This window comes from Megascapheus bottae, chromosome 7, assembly GCF_031878675.1.
Source record: "Megascapheus bottae isolate mThoBot1 chromosome 7, mThoBot2.hap1, whole genome shotgun sequence".
Classification (NCBI taxonomy): domain Eukaryota; kingdom Metazoa; phylum Chordata; class Mammalia; order Rodentia; family Geomyidae; genus Megascapheus; species Megascapheus bottae.
In genome coordinates, this window is record NC_143515.1 from 22,686,817 (window position 1) to 22,707,626 (window position 20,810).

Here is a 20,810-nt window from a genome sequence, read left to right on the forward strand (position 1 = left end):
GGTTACAAATGTGTGCCACTAGTACCTGGCTCTGAGTGTTTTTAAATACTACAGCTTTCCTTTATCTCTCACCACTCAAAATCCTCCACTTAAGTCCTTAATTTTGGTTAATGAATGGCGGAAATGTGTGTGTGACTGGAGGTTGAACTCAGGACCTTGCAGCTGCTCAACAAGTGTCCTACTACTTGAATCATGCCCATAGCCCTTTTTGCTTTCATTATTTTTCAACTATGGTTTCACATTTTTCCAGGCCCATTGCAGGTTATAATCCTTCCACTTTTGCCTTACTGGAATTACAGGTATGAACTCCTGCTTTGAGATAGGTGTTTTTTGTTTTGTTTTGTTTTGCCAGTCCTGAGCTTGAACTCAGGGCCTGGACACTGTCCTTGAACACTTTTTGCTCAGGCTAGGGCTCTGCCCTTTGAGCCACAATGCCACTCTGCCTTCTTCTGTGTATGTGGTACCAAGGAAGCTAACTCAGGGCTTGCTTTGTGCATATTAGGCAAGCTCTCTCCCTCTAGGCCACGCTCCCAGCCTCACAAACATTTTTGCCTGGGGACTTAAACTGATTTTCCTGTCTCCAGTTCTCATGAATTATACACATGAACCACTATGTTCAGCCTTATAGATTCAACAATTATGAAATGAACACAAAAATACAGAAATTTAAAGACAGTTAACATTTCTGCTCCAGGATTCTAGGATCACTATACTTCAGATATGATCGGCCTAGAAAACAAACTAATTTTTCTTTTCTTGTGCCAATCCTGAAGCTTGAACTCAGGGCCTCTTGAACCACAGCCCTACTTCTGTTTTTTTGGTGGTTAACTAGAGATGAGTCTATTGGACTTTGCTGCCTGGACCCATTTCTAACCGTGATCTTCTGATTTCTGCCTCCTGAGTAGCTATAATTACATGCCTGAACCACCAGTGGTTCAGATCAATCTTAACGGCTGATTTCATAGCCCTTCTGTTTCTAGTTTACCTCTAGAAACTCCTTGTAAAACCAAAGAAAAAAACCAAAAAACCCTTCACTTCAGACCTGTGCTCTAGTTTTTCTCACTTGGTGCTTTGCTACCATCTCGAACTACTGGAAATGCCCTTTTCACTTAGCTCAGCTGGGTAACACCTTCTCCCTAAATTCTGCTCTTCTTATCTTCCTTTCTGAGCTTCTACAGAGATAGTACTTATGCAGTGGACAGTTAGGTGAATGTCAGCTTATACAATATTCAAACTTAGTGTTACCAAAAATGGAACAAGTTGATGTGTGCCTTTCTTTCTATATCTTGTTGTATATGTCTGTCATACTTAGCTCAGTCACCTAAAGTCTGCCTATGTCTTTTTTAAGGTGAGCTCTTTTATGGTAGGAGCTGTGTTTCATCTAATCACAGTGCATGGTATAAAATAGATGTAATACATTTTTAACATTAGACATACAATAAAAATACCTCAGTGAAGCCAGAGGAAAATTGTGAGTGATTTGAGTCATCAGGCAAGCTTGATTTATCCCTTAATTGTTAAGCATAGCAAGCAACAATTTTGTCAGATTTTCCTAAAGGTGGAGAAGTGAAGGAAATATTCAAGGTTGACAAACTCTGAACTTTAACTGTTTTAAAAGAAATTTTAGTTTCTTTTTTCATATATTTTTATTGTAATTAATAGAAGGGTTACATTATATTCACCAGACAGAATGTGCATTACTTCACATACATTGATACCCTTTCTCATGTCTTGGTCCCCAAAGAAACTTTAGTTTCTTAAAGTGACATTTTGTATTTAATGAACTGCATCTCCCAAGTACAAATGATTTGCTGTTACTTAACTTTATGGTTAACTGTGAGAGCAATGCATGTGCTTTGTTCTGTTCAAGAATTCTTCTGTGATGGACTCAGCTTAGTAGCAGAATCCTGGCCTAACAAGCACAGGTCCTAAGTTCAAGCCTCAGTACTGCCAAAAAAAAGAAAAAAGAATTTCTTGGCTGGGTGTGGTAGATATAGAAATACTGAAGTACTATACAAAGCAAGCTGGGCAAAAGGGTGAGGCCCTGTCTGAAAAACAAACCACAAAACAAAAGAACTGGGATGTAGTTCAAGTGAGAACACTTGCCTAACAATCGTGAAGCCAAAAAAAAAAAAAAAACTGTTTATCTTTAATAATTTCTTGTGTAAATTTTTTTAGCCTCCAAGGATGTAAACCATTAGGGCAGAAATATTACTATAATCTACTTATATTTGCAAACTACTAGACCTCGGTAAATAATTATTGGCTTGCATTTTTAAAGAAAGTATTTTAATTTTACCACTTACCCAACTTTTACTGCCTATGTATAGGTGAGAATGACCATATATTTTTAGTGCACATTAGTAATGATAAGATACTATATTCATGGCCTATTCTAAGATAAAGATCTTAGGGGGTTTCCCCTCCCTACTCACATGCTGCTTTTCAGTTGTTCTTTGTATTACTTGGGAACCTGGCAGATAAGACCTGCAACTGTTTTTCCTGCTCTTACATTTTCTCATATATCTATTTTATCATTCCTTAAAATTGCCAGGAACATAAAGTAAAGACAGATGAAATGGGTCTATTTTGTTACTGGATCTGATTAATGTAGAGAAGAAAACACTGAAATTTAATTGTATCATCTATGTTTTAATCTTCAATTCCTGGTCTTGGTTGTCAGTAATTGCTATTAATATAAGATCAATTTAGGAAATGTCTGTAACATATTTTTTTGGTTGTTGCTTGAATTTAGAACCAGAGAACTCTCCTTTAGCTTTTTCACTCAAAGCTGGTAGTCTACCACTTCAGCCACACCTCCGCTTCCAGCTTTTTACCAGTTAATTGGAGATGAGAGTCTCACAGACTTTCTACCCAGGCTAATTTTCAACTGTGATCCTCAGATCTCAGCTTTCTGAATAACTAGGATTGCAGGCATGAGCCATAGGCACCAACTTTTTTAAAATTTTTTTCTATTTTCTCACTGTAAATATTTTGGCTTTGGTTTTGATTTTGGTTTTTGGTTAGTTGTGGGGGTTTGAACTCAGGGTGTTAGCACTCATCTTGAGTGTTTTTTGTTGCACCACAGTGCAACTTCCAGTTTTCTGATGGTTAATTGGAGATAACAATCTCACAGACTTTCCTAGCCAGACTGGCTTCAAACTACAGTCCTCAGATCTCAGCCTCCTGAGTAGCTAGGATTACAGGCATAAGCCACCAGCTATTGTTTCATGTAGAATAGACCATTTCAGGGCTGGGTTTTTAACTCAGTGGTAGAATGCTTGCCTGCCATCCATGAGTCTCTAGGTTTGCTTCCTAGCATTTTTACTTTATAATGTTCCTCGGAAACAGTAGTAGACAGAACTCAGACTTCAGTGATCATCAGAAACATAGGACAAATGTAAAATTCAATTAGAACACACTTTTCATAGTCACAGATCTTTAGAGCTCAGGAAAATAATTCAAGTGGTAGTTGGAGCAACTGTGCATGTCCAGCTTTAATTTTGTTGAAAAGATTGTGTCACAGGGCTAAGCTTGCTGGTAAGACATTCCTATAATCTCAGCTACTTGGGAGTGGAGACAGGAACATCAAAGTTCAAGGACAATTTAAGCAAGAAAAAAACAAATGTGGGCAGGGAGTTTGGCCTAGCATGCATGAAGACCCGGGTTCGATTCCTCAGTACCACATACATAGAAAAAAAGCCAGAAGTGGTGCTGAGGTTCAAGTGGTAGAGCTCTAGCTTGAGAAAGTCCAAGGACAAGTGCTTAGGCCCTGAGCTCAAGCCCAGGACTGGCCAAAAAATGTTAGTAAGCCCTCACCTTAAAAACAAAGCCAGGAGCACTGATGCACATGTAATTCCAGTTAAACTGGGAAGTGGAGACAGGAGGTTGTAATGTGAGTCCAGCCCAAGCAAGTTAGTACAATACCCTATCTGAAAACGTTTAAAAAAAAAAAAGTGGAGCGGGGGGGAGAGGGGGGTAGAGGATGCTACAAGTAAACCCTCAGTTTACACAGAAGAAGGTACCACGGAAGGAGGAGGAGAACAAGGAGGATGGTGAGGACAAGGAGGAGGAAAGAGAAATGTGCCAGCCCATTTATTCTGGGGGCAGCCTCTTTGGAACCTGTACATAGGATCCTTACTTACCTTAAAAGCCCCAGGGCCTTTTCAACCATGTTCGCTCACTCAGAAATAAATGCATTTACGGAAAGGGCAACTCCAGGAAGTTGGAATAGGGATGCAGTTGTAATTGAGTGGTAGAGCGCCTGCTTAACATGCACAAACATGAATGTTTGATCCCAAGCACCTTTTCTTTTATCAAAACTTGATTCGGGTGCAAGATAGCACACTTACTATTGTCAAGTTATTGTGTCAATTTTTGTGTATGATGGGGAAAAAAAGAATCTTTACATTGGGTGTAAAATTGATTGAATGCATTTATATTCTTGGAATTTTTGTTGTTGCTTTGCACCAGAGACTGGGGCTTTGTGTATATTAGAACAATATCTACCACTGAGCTTTATCCCCAACTCTTGAGTACTCATATTACAATTTTTAAATACAGTCTTAGGCATTACTATAGAAGATAACTAGTTGAATTTATAGCATACTTAATAATACAAGACAAAAGCAATCTTAAAAATAGGCACCTGGGCTGGGGAATGTGGCTTAGTGGTAGAATGCTTGCCTGCCATGCATGAAGCCCGGGGTTTGATACCACCTTAAACAAAAAAAAGGCCATAAGTTGTGCTGTGGCTCAAGTGGTAGAGTGCTAGCTTTGAGCAAAAGAAGCTCAGAAACAGTGCCCGGGCCCTGAGTTCAAGACCCAGCACTGGCACACATACACACACACACACACAAATAGGAACCCAAATCAGGCACCAATAACTCATGATATCCATAGGATCACAGCTTAAGCCAGTTTGGGCAGAAAAGTCTGTGAGACTCCATCTCCTAAATAACTAGCAGAAAGACAGGGTGAAGGTGTAGCTCAAGTGGTGGAACACCAGCCAATGTTTGAAGTCCTGAGTTCAAACCCCAGTCTTGGGAGTGGGGGGCAGACAATAGCACCCAAAGAGATTACAAAGTTAGGCATTCATGTTTTCTCATTCCTGAATATCTGATGCCAAAAAGAAGAGCCCTACACGTGTTCTGTAGGATTCTTTTGGAGTAGAGGGAGGAGCCTGCTAAAAACAGGTCAGCCAAGGAAAGTTATCCTTCTATCCTTAAGAAGAAAGAAGAGTTTGGGTACCCTCACTTTCATCCCACCTTGGATACCTTGAGACTTGGTACTAGCCTTGATAGAGTGTCACTAATTTTGATCAAAGGAAAATGTTCTATTTTATGAAAAAAATCATTTGGGGTAATGGTGTGAGGACTGAAATCTTGGTGTTTGACTTCCTTGTGAGAGGTTAATTAATGCCCAACAGTCACCAACTGTGCCATACAATCAGATAATATAAAATGGCTTTCACATATAGTCTGCAGGTAGCCAATGACTACAGTTACAAAATTCTGCAAGCTCTTTTCATTTGATGTGTTTTGAGAATGCCATCTATCTGTTAGTAAAGCAAGGTTTAGTGATATGTTTCTACATGAGAAATTTATCTGGAGTCTTGGGAAGTCCTTTCACAAAGACGAAATAGGGTTTCTGACAGAAGGGGAGTTTAGAACTCTAATGTTTTCAGAGAAGCTTTCTTTTATTTTATTATCATTTAAGTGGCCGGTATTCATTTTTACTTAGTTTCTGAGCCAAGTGGCTAAACAGTAGGGTTCTGGAACAAGACTCCTCACGCTGACTCCTGGATTTGTTGCCATATGCTTAGAGGGGAGACACTGCACAAAATGACAGAGATGGCATAGGCCTTTAAAATTGTGTTGTTCAAAGTAATTGCTAGTATTCAACTTGATGCATTATCACCAATCATGCTTTGAAAGCACCTAGGGGTTTGTTTTTGATTTTTGATGGTGAGGAACAAAAGAGTTGGCCCTTAGTTTAAAATTATGTCAGAAGTGCTAAGCAGGATGGTTCACCCCTGTAATCCTAACTACTCAGGAGGCTGAGATCTGAGGATCAAGGTTCAAAGCCAGCCCAGGCACAAAAGACCCAGAGACTCTTTTCTCAAATTAACTTCTAGAAAATGGGTAGTGGGGCTGTGGCTCCAGGGGTAGGTCCATAGCCTTGAGCTGAAGAGCTCAGGGATACCGCTCAGGCCCAGCGGGAGTGTGGTAGTCTTGAGCTAAAGTGCTCAGGGACAGCACCCAGGCCCAGAGTTCAAGCCATATGACCCACCAAAAAAATGAAAAAATATAAATAAATAATTTATGTCAGAAGCAGATTTGGTCATTTAGTCAATCTTCTGCCTTGACTTGGATCAATGAAATCCTTGTTACGAATTGGTGCATTCACCTAACAAAAGATATGGTACATTTGCTAACATGTATAAACAATCCACCTGCCAGCATCTTCAGGAAAGCATGAAATTAGTTGGCAACCCAGCAACAGCAAGCTCTGAAGGCCAGGACTGAATGCTTAGATGGACACCTCCCAGGTCACCATCTTTGGAAATGACTATGAGTTAGAATTCACCTATCGGAAAAGCTAGTCCTTATAAAGATGTATCTTTTCCAAAGTATATTTCCATTGTTTATAAAAATGAAAAATACTCAACTGTCAGTTTTATTGAGAGAGAAAACCTAAACTGCAAGGTGTTAAAAGACTTTGCTCATGAACTCATCACCAAACTCATTATATTACCCTGAATATCTCCCAAAAAAGAGGTGGTAGGAGATGTGAGATGAAATTGTTCTGGACCAGGAGTTTGGCCTAGTGGTAGAGTGCTTGCCTAGCATGCATAAAGACCCAGGTTCAATTCCTTGGTACCACATACATAGAAAAAGCTGGAAGTGGTGCTCTGGCTCAAGGGGTAGAACCTTGAGGAAAGCCCAAGGATAATGTTCAGGCCCTGAGTTCAAGCCCCAGGACTGGCAAAAAAAAGAAAAGAAAAGAAATTGCTTCTGTTTCAAGTGATCAGATCCACTTAGTGATGGGGGCAGGTTCATAGTCTCTGCTGAATTTTTTTTCTTTTTGTCAGTCCTGGAGCTTGAATTCAGGGCCTGAGCACTTGAGCACTGTTCTTGGACCTTCTCAAGGCTAGAGCTCTACCACTTGAGCCACAGCACCACTTCCAGCTTTTTCTATGTGGTACCAAGGAATCAAACCTGGGTCTTCGTGCATGCTAGGTGAGCACTCTTCCACTAGGCCAAACTCCTGGCTCTGCTGTATTTTTATGGTTGGAAGGCAACCCACCAAAACAAATGGAAACTTGTATTGTCACACTATATGCACCATACTAGATTGTCCAGAAGTGAAAGAAAGGACACCCAATTTGCTACAACTGGGAAAGCCTTCATCAACCCATTTATTTGCATTTAGATAGTAATATACTTAAATAAAAATTCCAAATAGTTGGGCACCAGTGGCTCAACCTATAATCCTAGCTAATCAGGAACCTGAGGTTTGAGGACTGGGGTTCAAAACCAGACCAGGTAGAAAAGTCTCTAAGGCTCTCATCTCCAATTAACAACCTGAAAACCAAAAGTGATGCTGTGGCACAAAGTGGTAGAGAGCTAGAATTGAGTTCAGACCCTGAGTTCAAGCCTCATGACTGAATTACAGCAACAAAAACATTCCAAATAATAACAAAACAAAACAACAAAAAAAAGAACACGTAGTTTTTGTATGAAAGCTGGCAAGAAGAGACGTAGAGTTTGCTCAAACCACTTGCTGATTTTTAGTGAAATAAGGGTGGTGTTAAGTGCAAGCTTTATTGTTTATCAGAGAATTAATCCACAGGCTGGATGCAGTACCTTTTGAAATAATCTTGTCAGGAGAACGTAAATGGGACTTGTGAAGGGCTTTTATGCAAGGAACTATGATTAATTATTTAAAAAGCAGAAAGCTGGGTCAGAAAAGGGTGGGACAAATGGATAGTACCCTCACCAATTCTTCTTCTTTTTCTATCTCACTCTTCTCCTTTTAACCACTTCCAGCCAACTATGGAAAAATACACTCCACATTTCCATTTTCTTAAGGCTTTTACTTCTTTGAAAAGCAATCTTTCTTCATAAAACTACAGAAATATCAAATATGCAGATTTTTAATTTATGACTAAGTCAACCCAAGTGTAACCTGAGTAACCCATTGTTCAGATCATAAATAGAATAATTGCATAATTCAGAAACCTCCCTCTGGTTCCTTCCAAGTCACCACCACCAAATACAGTCTCTATGATTGCTTTTCAAGTTGACAGATTGCTTTTGACTTTAAAAAATGTTATTCAAATAGAATCATATAGGATATAGTCTTTTGTGTGTAGTTCATTCAAAGTTATGTTTGTAAGGTTCATCTCTTGTGTTTGATTATGATATGTAGTTTGTTCATTTTCATTACTAAGTGGAATTTGTTATGTGTTGCTTAACCACTGGGTACATTTTGAGAAACACCATTAGTTGATTTCACCATTATATAAACTAGGATGGCTCTATCACTAGGCAATATGTAAGTTAATGGCTAGAAAATGACATTATATGTGTGGTCTGTCACTGACTAAAGGTCATTATGTAGCACAGGAATCTATTTTGTATGAATATACCACAAGTTACTCATCAGGCTCTTCACTCCCATGCTGGTGTCTTCTGAATCCACATCTTCCATCTAGAACGCCATATTTAAAACCAGATTCCTATTGAGATTGTATGCTAACAGTCACCCTGCTTATGAATCCACATTTCCATTTCAGAACACTGTATTCAAAACCAGAATCCTGGCCAGGAGTGTGGCCTACTGGTAGAGTGCTTGCCTAGCATGCAGGAAATCCTGGGTTCAATTCCTGGGTATCATATACATTGGGTGAATTTAACTTCTCTAAATAAAAAGTCTATTTTCATTCTTTCATTATCCTAAATTTTTAATGACTTTTTATTTAGAGAAGTTAAGTTCACAGCAAAATAGCAAAAAAAATACAGAGATTTTTCATACATACAATGTATGAAAAACAAACATATTATCTGTCACAAATGTATAGCCTTCCCATCAACTATCCCATTATCCCCCAGTGGCATGCTCGTTATTACTGTTAACCCTACCTTGGCACATCATTATCACCCAATGTCCATAGTATGCGTTAGGGTTCACCCTTGACATGGTCTCCCGGTGAGTTTTGACAAATGTTTACTGCCACATATCCACCATATTTGGATGACTCAGTAATTTCACTGCTCTGAAAATTCTTTGTGCCCTGTCCTCTCCTCCAATCCTGGCACCCATTGATTTTTCTACTGTCGCCATAGTTTTAGCATTCCCCAAATCTCATATATAAATGCTCCTTAACCATTTTTTGGTACTAATAGCAAACCCAGTTCAGTTCACAATACTTAATTAGTGGTGATGCATGTGTATCTCCCCAGCACTCAGGAGGTTATAGCGGGAAGATTGGGAGTTTGAGATCAGTAGGAGCCATAGCAAGATCCTGTCTCCAAAATAAACTGTGTTGAGTCTCTTATGGTGACATTGTACCTGTTCTTCATATATTCTAAATATGAGATCTTGTTTGAAATATATAACAACTTTTGGATTATCTTTTGTCTCTGCTAATGGTGTTATTTGATGAATACAATGTTCAGGGAATCCAATTTAACAGGTTTTTTGTTTTATAACTAATTAAAATTAGTGTTGCAGTGGCCAGGAGTATAGTCTAGTGGTAGAGTGCTTACCTAGCATGCATGATGACCTGAATTTGATTCTCAGTACCATATACGCAGAAAAAGCCAGAAGTGGTGCTGTGGCTCAAGTGGTAGAGCTCTAGCCTTGAGAAAGCTCAAAGACAGTGCCCAGGCCCTGAGTTCAAGCCTCAGGACTGGTAAAAGAGAAGAAAAGAAAATTGTGTTCCATTTAAGGCATATTTGTCTGCCTTAAACGCATCAAAGTATATTCTTTTTTTTTTTTTTTTGCTAGTCCTGGGGCTTGAGCTCAGGGCCTGAGCACTGTCCTTGGACTTTCTCAAGGCTAGAGCTCTACCACTTGAGCCTCAGCACCACTTCCGGCTTTTTTCTATGTATGTGGTACCGAGGAATTGAACCCGGGTCTTCATGCATGCTAGGCAAGCACTTTAACCACTAGGCCAAACTCCCAGCCTCAAAGTATATTCTTATATTTACTTTTCAGTATGCTATGGGTGTTTTCTTTTGCCTGTCTTATTTCAGTCTGCTGTTCATTTCAGATCAACTTTTGTGTGTGCTATGAAGTAGAGATTAAAGTTCATGTTTCTTCCTTGTGGATATATAAATGGACCCCAGCAACACTGTATGGAAAGAATATAATTTCTCCCATTGAATTGTGGTGGCATTTCTTTAAAATTGAGTGGCAGTGTTTGCGTATGTTTCAGCTATTAGGTTCTGTATTCTGTTCCCTTGGTCTCTATCATTTCTCAACAACACCACAATATTTTAGTTATTAGGATTTTGTAATACTATTGGTATCAAGCCAACATGAATCCTCCAACTTTAGTGTTCAAATTTCCATATAATATTCTCAATTTACTTGTCACTTAAAGCCCCTCTATAATTTTAATGGGGATTGTACTAAAGTAACCAATCACCTTTTGGGAGAATTTATATATTTACAATATTGGATCTTCTTACTTGGGAATATAGTGTATTTCTCCTTTTTTTAGAATTTATTTTGTTTTACCTGTGTTGTGGGATAGGATGGAAAGGGTTTCTTTTATGTCTTTAATTCAGTTTATTCGGGGGTATCTGATTTTTTAATGCCATCACAAATGATATTTTGCAAATTTCATTTTCTAATTATTGCCTGCACAGCCATTAAATGATTGTTAGATAATAAATAAGAGTATCATTTATTTGGGCAATATTGGCTTTTTTGGTAAAAAAAAATTGTGTTGAATTCTGTTTATCAACTTGGTACCAGAACTAGCATCTTTACTATGTCACATTTTCTAATCCACGACACAGCACGTGTCTCTGTCTTAATTAAGTCTTTTCATGGTCTTAAGTAAGACATAGTCATGGTCATAGTAACATAATTCTGTATATATCTTCTTTTGTTAAGCTTCCCTTTGAGGACAGCACCCAAATCATTGCAGCTCTCCAGAAGGCCAGAGCACAACTATGGGCCTAACTGGCTCAGCTTGGCACCGTGGCCCAGTTGGCCCTGGATAGACATGGGAGCTGAAAGTGGTGGCTGGGAGTACCAGCTTAGGGCAAATAGAATGCCATTGAGCTGGGAGTCCTTGATCCCATACTCCTCCAATATCAAGGTCTTTCAGGTGGCTCCAGCTCTCTCTCCAGAAGAACTCACAGAGGCATAGGACATTACATAAGTCAATCTGCTACCTCTTAAATTCAGATGGTTTAGCTGGTGGATTCTCAGGCAGCTCCACTGATTCTGAAATCTGGCCTTTGGGTTATAGAGAAGGACTTTAGAAAAAGAGTCTTCAGGCACCTGAGCACCTGGTGCATATGGCTTTCGAGGAACTAGGCACCATTCATACAGAGCAAATGTGGCTGCAATCTGCTTTGTTGTTTTGAAGAAATAGGTTCAGACACACAGATTTGAGCTAGAGGGAATCTGATCGGATTTGTCATCTGGCAAACATTGTTAGTGTGGACAGATTTCAGATACAACTCACTTAATACAGACCAGCTCCAACATTTCCAGGATGCTTACTATGGCTGGGCCATGCCCTGATACCATAGCTTATCAATCCCTAAATAGGCATTTTCATGCAGCACAGCTGTAGGAAAGGTTTCCTTTGCTGCACCCACTCAAAGGAGTACATTTGAACTTCCCAGGTCACAAAGCTCAGCCAGTTATCACCTGTGAAGACGAGTTCATCTCCATGTCTGGACAGACACCCACTTCTTGATTTCTATTCTTAGTTATGGTGAATAGATGGTGGATCTGGTGTATGTTTTGTAATTCTAGCACTTGTAGCTTCCATCTCTTGAGCTGAAATGTCTAGACAAACAATATATTAAGCCCATCCAGGGCAAAAGATCAGGTCTCACGTTGTCTTCATCATGGCTCTCAGAAGGAGGCCAGGAAAAGGACCAGGCATTATTGACATGCATATTTCAATGCACTTCCTGTCCAAGACCTTCCATGAATAACAAAGGAAATGTTCCCTGGGTATCTCTCTCATTTTTATTTTTGAATGCATGTTTATATCTGTACATTGTAAGTTAGTCTTTAGTATTGTGAATATACTTTTTAGTATTGTAAATATATTTCTGCTAGATTATATTTTTATGCTCTTTAAGTAGGTGTGCAAAAGGATTTTAATTCAACCTATCAATCTATGATCCTGATCAGTATCACCTCTTCCATTGTTCTCCCACTGGTGTGTGTGTGTGTGTGTGTGTGTGTGTGTGTGTGTGTGTGTTGGTTTGGCGAGCTTGAACTCAAGGCTTGGGTACCGTCCCTTAGCTCTTCTTTTAAATTTTTAAATTGCTATATAATGGTGATGTATGTGCAGAGGGATTACAGTTTTATAAGTCAGGAAATGAACAGACTTCTTCTTGGGCAATATCATCCCTTCCTTCTCTCTCTCCCAGTGTTTTCCTCCCATGCCAACCCACAAGCTGCATAGTTCATTTTTAACGTAGTCTAGTGAGAACCACCCTTGGTATCTCTATTTCTGTGCCCCTTCTTTCCTGCCCAAAGACAGATAAATAACAAATAAAACAAAAGAAAATAAAAAATAAACAAAAACCCCTCTTGTTTCCATTCTGTTAGCTCTTTTGTTCAAGGCTGGAGCTCTAACTCTTGAGTCACTGCTCCACAGCTGGCTTTTCTTTTTTTTGGGGGGGGGCGGGGGTTCTTTTAAAAAATTATTGTAATTGTAAAGGTGATGTACAGATGGGTTGCAGTACATTTCTTTTTGAACAATGTCTTTCCTTTCCTGGGCTCTTTCTAATTTTTTCCTCCTATTCCTACCCAAAAGTTATACAGTTCATTTTCAACTTAGTATGATATCACTGCTGCATTTGTTCATCCTTTGTCCCACCATTTCTGTGCTCCCCTCTTACACTCCCAAAGACAGATAAATGAACAAACAAAGGAAAACAAGCACAGCAACAAAGAAAAAAACCTCTTGTTTTCTGGAGATCATTTCAATAAACATTATTTTATATAATCAGCTCCACATAGCTATTGTGCCTTTGTGATCCTCTCCTAAGAATGCCTTCCTTTGGTCTCACTCTGTATGAATTTCTAGAGACCTGCTTATCATGTTTCAGTTTATCATGTCCCAGTGTATTTTTTAAGCTTTCAATATGTTTACTTGTAAATTTATAGGCACCTGTTAGTGTGTTTAGTTAGTTAGGAGTTTTAAGTGGGAATAATCTCAAGGGGGCTAGGAATGTGGCTTACTGGTAGAGTGCTTGCCTAGTTTGCATGAAGCCCTGGGTTTGGATTCCTCAGTGCCATATAACTGGAAAAGGCTGGAAGTAACCCTGTAACCCAAATAGTATTGTGCCAGCCTTGAATAAAAGAAGCTCAGGCACATTGCCCAGGCCCTGAGTTCAAGCCCCAGAATTGGCAAAAAGAAAGAAAGAAAGAAAAAAAGAAAGAAAGAAAGAAAGAAACAAAGAAACAAAGGAAGAAAGAAAGAAGGAAAGAATCTCAAAGACTTTCCTGCCTGGGCTGGCTTCAAATCATGATCCTCATGTCTCAGCCTTCTTGAGTGGCTAGGGTTACAGGCAATAGTCATCAGTGCTTCGTCACCTGCTGGATTTTTTTAAACATAATTTTAGACTTTGTGCCTGTGGTAGGAAAATAAAAGTAGGTATGTAGGGCTGGGAGTTTGGCCTAGTGGTAGAATGCTTGCCTAGCATGCACAAAAACCTGGGTTCGATTCCTCGGTACCACATACATAGAGAAAAGCCGGAAGTGGTACTGTGGCTCAAGTGGTAGAGCTCTAGCCTTGAGAAAGTCCAAGGACAGTGCTTAGGCCCTGAATTCCAGCCTAGGACTGGCAAAAAAAAAAAGTAGGTATGTAGTGCTCAACCAAAGGAGGTTTAGTAGTAAATCAGTGCTCTAGAGGGAAATGTGGTGGCACAGCGATTACTTTGACTCACCAGGGAAGTATGTGTTCTTCAAATTAGTCAGCTTTGAGAGACTTCTTTCCTCCCTTCCCACGTGGAGACTATATCCAATTTGGAGATAATCATGGAGCTAGTTTTATTTTCAAAGGTTCCAGCTAATCATACACTTCCTGCTATTATTCATTCTTTGAAGTGAGGCACTCTGTATAGATGAGGGCTTCCACAGGTCACTCTATGCCCAGCCCCTCCTCCCAGAGGGTATGTTGAAGACCTAACATTCAGTACATCAGGACTTGATCTTTTTTTTTTTTTTTTTTTTTGCCAGTCCTGGGCTGGGCACTGAGCACTGTCCTTGGACTTTCTCAAGGCTAGCACTCTATCACTTGAGCCTCAGAACCACTTCTGGCTTTTTTCTACGTATGTGGTACCGAGGAATCGAACCCGGGTCTTCATGCATGCTAGGCAAGCACTCTACCACTAGGCCAAACTTCCGGCCAGGACATGATCTTCTTTGAGAATGAAGTCATCACAGATTTAAGTAAGATCATACTAGACTCAGGCTGGCCCTTAATCCCAAACGACTAGTGGGAAACATAGAGAGAGAAAACATATATAACCAGGCAAGGACAGAGGTATATTGCACTGATGTAGCTGTATAGGCAAGCAATGGCAGCGATTGACGCCAATACTAGATGGGAACAGGCAAGGGTACTAACCCAGAACTCACACAGGGCATGGGCATGCTGATCTTTTGCTTTTGGACTTTTGAAGAAATTTGACAGAGTACATTTCTATTGTTTTTAGACCACCTAGCTCGTAACACTTCATTACAGCAGTCCTAAGAAACAAGCACCAGGCTGTACTAGTCCATATTGGACTCAGGGTCTTGAGTCGGCTTGAGGCACTCTGCCAATAAAGCCATACCTCTAGCTCAGATGCTACTACTGCAGCTGCTGCACCTCCTCCTCCTCCTCCTCCTCTTCCTCCTCCTCCTCCTCTTCCTCCTTTTTCCCTGCCTCCTCCTTGTTTCTTTCCTTCTTCTTTTTTTAAACTTTTTTTTGTCAGTCATGGGGCTTGAACTCTGGGCCTGGGCACTATCCCTGAGCTCTTCTACCACTCGAGCCACAGTGGCACTTCCTTTCTTTTTCTTTTCTTCTTTTTTTACTTTCTTTCCTCCAGCCTTTTGTTTAGTTTTGCTGTGGTTATTTTGAAGATAAAGTCTTACTTTTTACCTGAGCCAGCTTGGACCTGCATTCTCTTACATTCCCTTCCCATGTAGCTGGGACAACTGGTATGAAACACCATACTTGTTGTTGTTGAGATGTTGTTAATCTTGTGAACGTTTTTTTCCCAGGTTGACTTGGAACTATGATCCTCCTGCTCTCTGGCTCCAAGTAGCTGGGATTATAGGAGTAAGGCACTACTAGCTCAAAGGTCGGTTTATAACTAACATATTTTACAACAGAGTCCATCTATGGTATAAAATACGGTATATTTTGGTCTTATTAGACCAATAGTCCTGCTAGGAATTGGGTGGTGATTTTCCTGTCCAAAACATTGTAATTTATTTAACAAATGACATGGTACATGGGGAAGTGCTAGCCAGAAAACTCACTGAGATCAGACAACTTAGTGAAATCAGCAAAGACAAGCTGGGAAGTTGAGGAAAGCCATTTTATGTTCCATTTCAAATCCAGAGAAAGATTTAAACCATAGGTGCTGCAGTATTTCTAGAGTTAAGACACGTATCTCCTCTTTATAACATTTTTTTAGATTGGGAAGGAGAACCTGTTATAAAGCCTTTGAAAATATGTGTGAATAAATATGAGAACATATGGCAGGAGAGTGGGATCCTGCTAAACACTTGCTGAGCTTGGCAGGAAGAGTGAGCTAGAATGCCTGCTCACTTAGCTCTTCCCTCCTCTTCAGATGTGAGAGTTTGAGCGGGTGGGAGGAGCCATGGCATGTTCCCTAAGGTTCTTATAAGATGGACAAATTACAGTCCCACAGTCCCAGCTGAAGCTTGGGAGGGAAGCAGTATCAGACGTCAGGGTAGAGTCTATGTTGATCTAAGGGTGGAGCCTTAAAAAATGACATGAAAGGAAGATGCACTCTATTCTTCAGTTTCACAGGAAAGCTGCACTGATACATGTGTAGGGCTGTGTGAGTCTCAGTGGGTGCTATATCCCGTTGAGAGCCCGTGTACCAAATCCAGCCTTCTTCCATCCTCTCTTCCCCTGATGATCAACATGTGAGCAAGTGCAGCTTTAAATCCAAAATGTCCAAAACTGAGGTAGCTTGGTTGGTACATGCTGTTTATATGTTTGCTTTGTAGTATGTGTATGTGTGTGTGTGTGTGTGTGTGCATGCATTCATTCTGGTTGTAGGGTTAAACTCAGGGCCTGGGCACTGTTCCTTGGCTTTTTCAATCAAGATTGTTATTGAACCCAGTTGAACCACAGCTTCACTTCTGGCTTTTTAATAAGAAGTTGGAGATAAGAGTCTCACAGATGGCTCAGGCTGGCTTCAAAATCATGGTTTTCAGGTATCAGCTTTCTAAGGAGGTAGGATTAAAAGTGTGTGCCTGAGCCTGCATTTTATTTTTGAGATAGGGTCTCAGTAAGTTTGCTAGGGCTGGTAAACTCATGATCTTTCTGCTCTACCACCTAAATAGGTGAGATTACAGATTGCACCACACAATTCTCCTGGCCTTTATAGTTTGTTCTTGAATAAAGGAAGAGGGATATGAGATAAAGACTTAAAAACGTACTTCAGACCTCATTTTTTTTTTTTTTTTTTTTGGTGTATGTGTGGATCATGGGCTTGAACTAGGCCTGGGGTGCTGTCCCTGAGTTCTTTAGCTCAAGGATACTGTCCCACCCTTGAGCCAAGCCCCATTTCACATTTTATAGAGATTAATTGGAGATAAGAGTCTCAGGTTCTTTTGTGCCCAAGCTGTAGGATTGCAGGCAAGCGCCACCGCGCCCAGCTGGATCTCTCTCTCTCTCTCTCTCTCTCTCTCTCTCTCTCTCTCTCTCTCTCTCTCTCTCTCTCTCTCTCTCTCTCTCTCTCTCCCCCTCTCCCTCTCCCTCTCCCTCTCCCTCTCCCTCTCCCTCTCAACTTCACAATAACTATAAGAAGACAGAAGACAAGAAAGGAAGAAGAGAATTCAATTCTAAGAAAAAGGTGAAGGATATGAAAAGGAAATAAGGAAATGTATAAAAGAACTCCAAATGGCCAAAGAGTTCAGATAGACTAGTAGCCAGAGAGATTTACATTTAAAAATAACATTCCCTCTGACTGCCAAACATTTCAAAGATAGATAATACTCACCATTAGCAAGGATTTAAGGAACAGGGAACTTTTGAATATTGCTTGTAGTAATTTAATATATTATGAAGACTAAATTGATAATATATGTCAAAGTTTCAGCTTTGTCTACTGGAATTTAAGTGCAAAGCATCCTGCTCATTTGTCTTGCCTGCTCATCTGGTGTGCCATCCCTTCAGGTGACATTTTTGACGTATATTTTGGAAAAGAAGTCTCAAAGACTGACTTGCAACTGTGATCCTTCGGATTTCAGGTTTCTAAGTAGTATTACAGATTGAGTAACCTATGTCCACATTGTAGCACTATTTAATAGGGAAAATGGAAAATAATATTGTATTGTAGGCAAGTAATTACATAAATTATGGAACATTCCTTCTATAGAATCATATCAGTATTTGTCATTGATAAAATTTTGTGTAAAAATTCAAAGGAGATGCAGAGCAATATATAATATAATACCCTTTAGGGAAAAGAAAAGTGTATTATGTACTGGGAAAGGTCTCAAAGGGTCCACATAAACACTTTCTAGATAAGAAGTGTTATTTTGCACAATGAATATGTACTCTTAAAAAGAACATTATACATTATACATTATGTTTGACATAAAACTATACATATTGGGGCCGGGAGTTTGGCCTAGTGGTTAAAGTGCTTGCCTAGCATGCATGAAGACCCGGGTTCGATTCCTCGGTACCACATACATAGAAAAAAGCCAGAAGTGATGCTGAGGCTCAAGTGGTAGAGCTCTAGCCTTGAGAAAGTCCAAGGACAGTGCTCAGGTCATGAGCTCAAGCCCAGGACTGGCAAAAAAAAAAAAAAAAAAAAACTACACATATTTAAAGTGTCAAATTTAACATTGTAATACTAAAATAATGAGACTCAATAACCTTCCGCACTAGTAACTTCCTTGGGTCTCTTTAGAAATGGGTTAGTGGCTATCTAAAAACCCCCAGACTAACAGGAAGCTTATCTGAAAATCCCCAGGCAAACGAACCGGGAACTGTAGGTTAAAGTTAGAATCATGTGGTTAAAATTTTGCAGACAAACTCATAATTCTGCTTCTGTAATCTGCTCACTTGCTTATGCACCCATTTTTCTTGACCTTTAAAATGATAGATTTATTTATATAGTTATAATATAGCCATTTCCCAGAATAATTATGTAATGTAACCTTATTGGCCACCGGTGTGTGGCTATATGTAGCTACGTGTGGTTTTTGTCTTTATATACCTCCTGCTTTCTGAATTTGGGGCTGCTCACTCCCAAATTGAGTTAGCCTCAGCTGGTCAGCACAATAAAGTTCAGACACCATGAGTAAGAGTTTGTGACTTTATTGGGGTCCCGATCCACTTTACTTTGTAATCCCTCCTGGAATTACAAGGGATTTCTCTGGACAATCCCTAGCAATCACTGGCCATGTCTGTCACTATATTGTATCTTCTCCTCCTCCCCCCCTTCCTCCTCCTCCTTCTCCCGCCCCCTCCTCCTCTTCCTTCCCAATCCTGGAGCTTGAACTCCGGGCCTGAGCACTATCCTTGGGTTTAATCAAGGCTAGAGCTATTTCCATGTAGATGGTACAGAAGAATTGAACCCTGGTCTTCATGCATGCTAGGCAAGCATTGTACCACTAGGCCAAACTCCTGGCCCTATACAGTAATAGTGTAATATAAATGGAATACTTTAGCATGTACTCTCCTTCATCTGACTTATTTTGCTCAGAATAAGTATTTTGAGATTCATCTATGTTGTTGTTCAGTACTGAGGTCTGAACTCAGGGCCTTGAGCTTGCTAGGCATACCCCCTGCATCTCCATTTATTCTGCTGTGGGTCCTGGAACTTGCGCGGTGGTTCAGCCCGCCCGGAACCTTTCTGCGGCGGCGGCGGCGGCCCCGTCCCTCCCGGCCCTCCCGTTCTTTATTCAAGAACAAACTATAAAGGTAGGGGCTGGGAGTTTGGTCTAGTGTAGAGTGTTTGCCTAGCATGCACAAAGACCCGGTATGATTCTTCAGTACCACATACATAGGAAAAAGTCAGAAGTGGTGCTGAGGCTCAAGCGGTAGAGCTCTAACCTTGAGAAAGCCTAAGGACAGGGCTCAGACCCTGAGCTCAAGCCCAGGACTGGCAAAAAAAAAAAGATATATATATATATATATATATATATATATATATATATATAATTTTGCCTGGCAGCGTGGATGGCAACCCTCCTGTTTTGGCATTCCACAAAGCTGTGACGACAGGCACACATGTCATCACATGTGCTGCCCCGCCCAGCTTTTAATACTGAGATGTAAGGCATCTCAGGATCTTTTTGTTGGGAAAAGCCAACTTAGTATAAAGTGGGGAAATTAGAAGTGGTGCTGTGGCTCAAGGGGTAGGGCAACAGCCTTGAGCTGAAGAGCTCAGGGTCAGCACCCAGAGTTCAAGTCCCACAACTGACCAAAAAAAAAAAAGTGGGGAAATTAAGAGAATGATGCCCAAGATTTAGTGTGTTGGTGATGGTAGTACCATGAGAGGCAGAGTAGATTAATGGGAGAGGCCTTTTCCAGTTAGTTATGAGGTGCCTACAGGTCACAAAAACGACGCGTGAGGTATCTGGAGCGTCGCTGTAATTATTTACGTCTGAGCAGGGCCATGGATATTCTGCACCTTCCAGGCCCATGGCGCGATCAGTAGACTCCTAAGATGCATGGAATTCACTCTTACCATCTCCCAGCGCAGAAGGGGCACAGTAACACCAGCCTGTCGGGACTAGGGAACGCCACCCAACTCTCCTCTGCGCAGAAGCCCGGCGCATGCGCAGCACGTCTCCTGCCGCCGTGCCCTTCTCTGGGCCTCGGGACTCCTACTCTCGGCCCGCCCGCCCCGCCCCGCCCCGTCGGCTGCCGCTGACCTGCCTGGGCGCAGGGAACGGAAAGCCGGAAGGGGCAACTGGAGTTCGCCATGGGGCTGTTTGGAAAAACACAGGAGAAGCCCCCCAAAGAACTGGTAAGGCCCACTGGCGGCGGCAAGTGAGTGGGTGGTCGTGCGTGGGGGCGCAGCGGAGTGGGTAACCGCCTGGCGTCTCTTCCCTCCCGGGCTGGCCTGGTACCGCCCGGCCCCCATTTCCGGGGCCTCCCACTCGACCGAGGGGCCCGGAGGAAGAGTCTGCGCGCTGGCGGTGGGGGGAGTGAGCGGGAAGCCCTCGGTACCCCAGCTCTTCGAGCGGATGCCGAGGTGGCGGAGTGCGGAGTCGGGCGGCGTCGCCTGATTGCGCCGCGGCAGCGATGAGCGGGGCCCCCTGCGCCCCGCGCGCGGTGGTTCAGCCCGCCCGGAACCTTTCTGCGGCGGCGGCGGCGGCGGCCCCGCCCCTCC

The 20,810-nt window shown here is 41.3% G+C and overlaps 1 protein-coding gene across 3 annotated transcripts in view; it reads left to right on the forward strand.

Moving 5' to 3' along the window:
* The window catches only part of LOC150060435 (E3 ubiquitin-protein ligase RNF103), a 67,931-nt gene that overhangs the window by 21,495 nt on the left and 25,626 nt on the right, over positions 1-20,810 (forward strand). The window contains exon 1 of one of the 3 annotated variants that reach the window (XM_090336537.1): positions 20,198-20,444. The exons of 1 other annotated variant lie outside the window; for it this stretch is intronic. In XM_090336537.1, coding sequence (XP_090192663.1) covers positions 20,252-20,444 — 193 coding nt within the window. In that variant the 5' untranslated portion in view covers positions 20,198-20,251. Of the gene's footprint in view, positions 1-20,197; positions 20,445-20,810 lie in introns of those variants that run through there. One more of the 3 variants, XM_090336538.1, reaches the window with a different exon arrangement.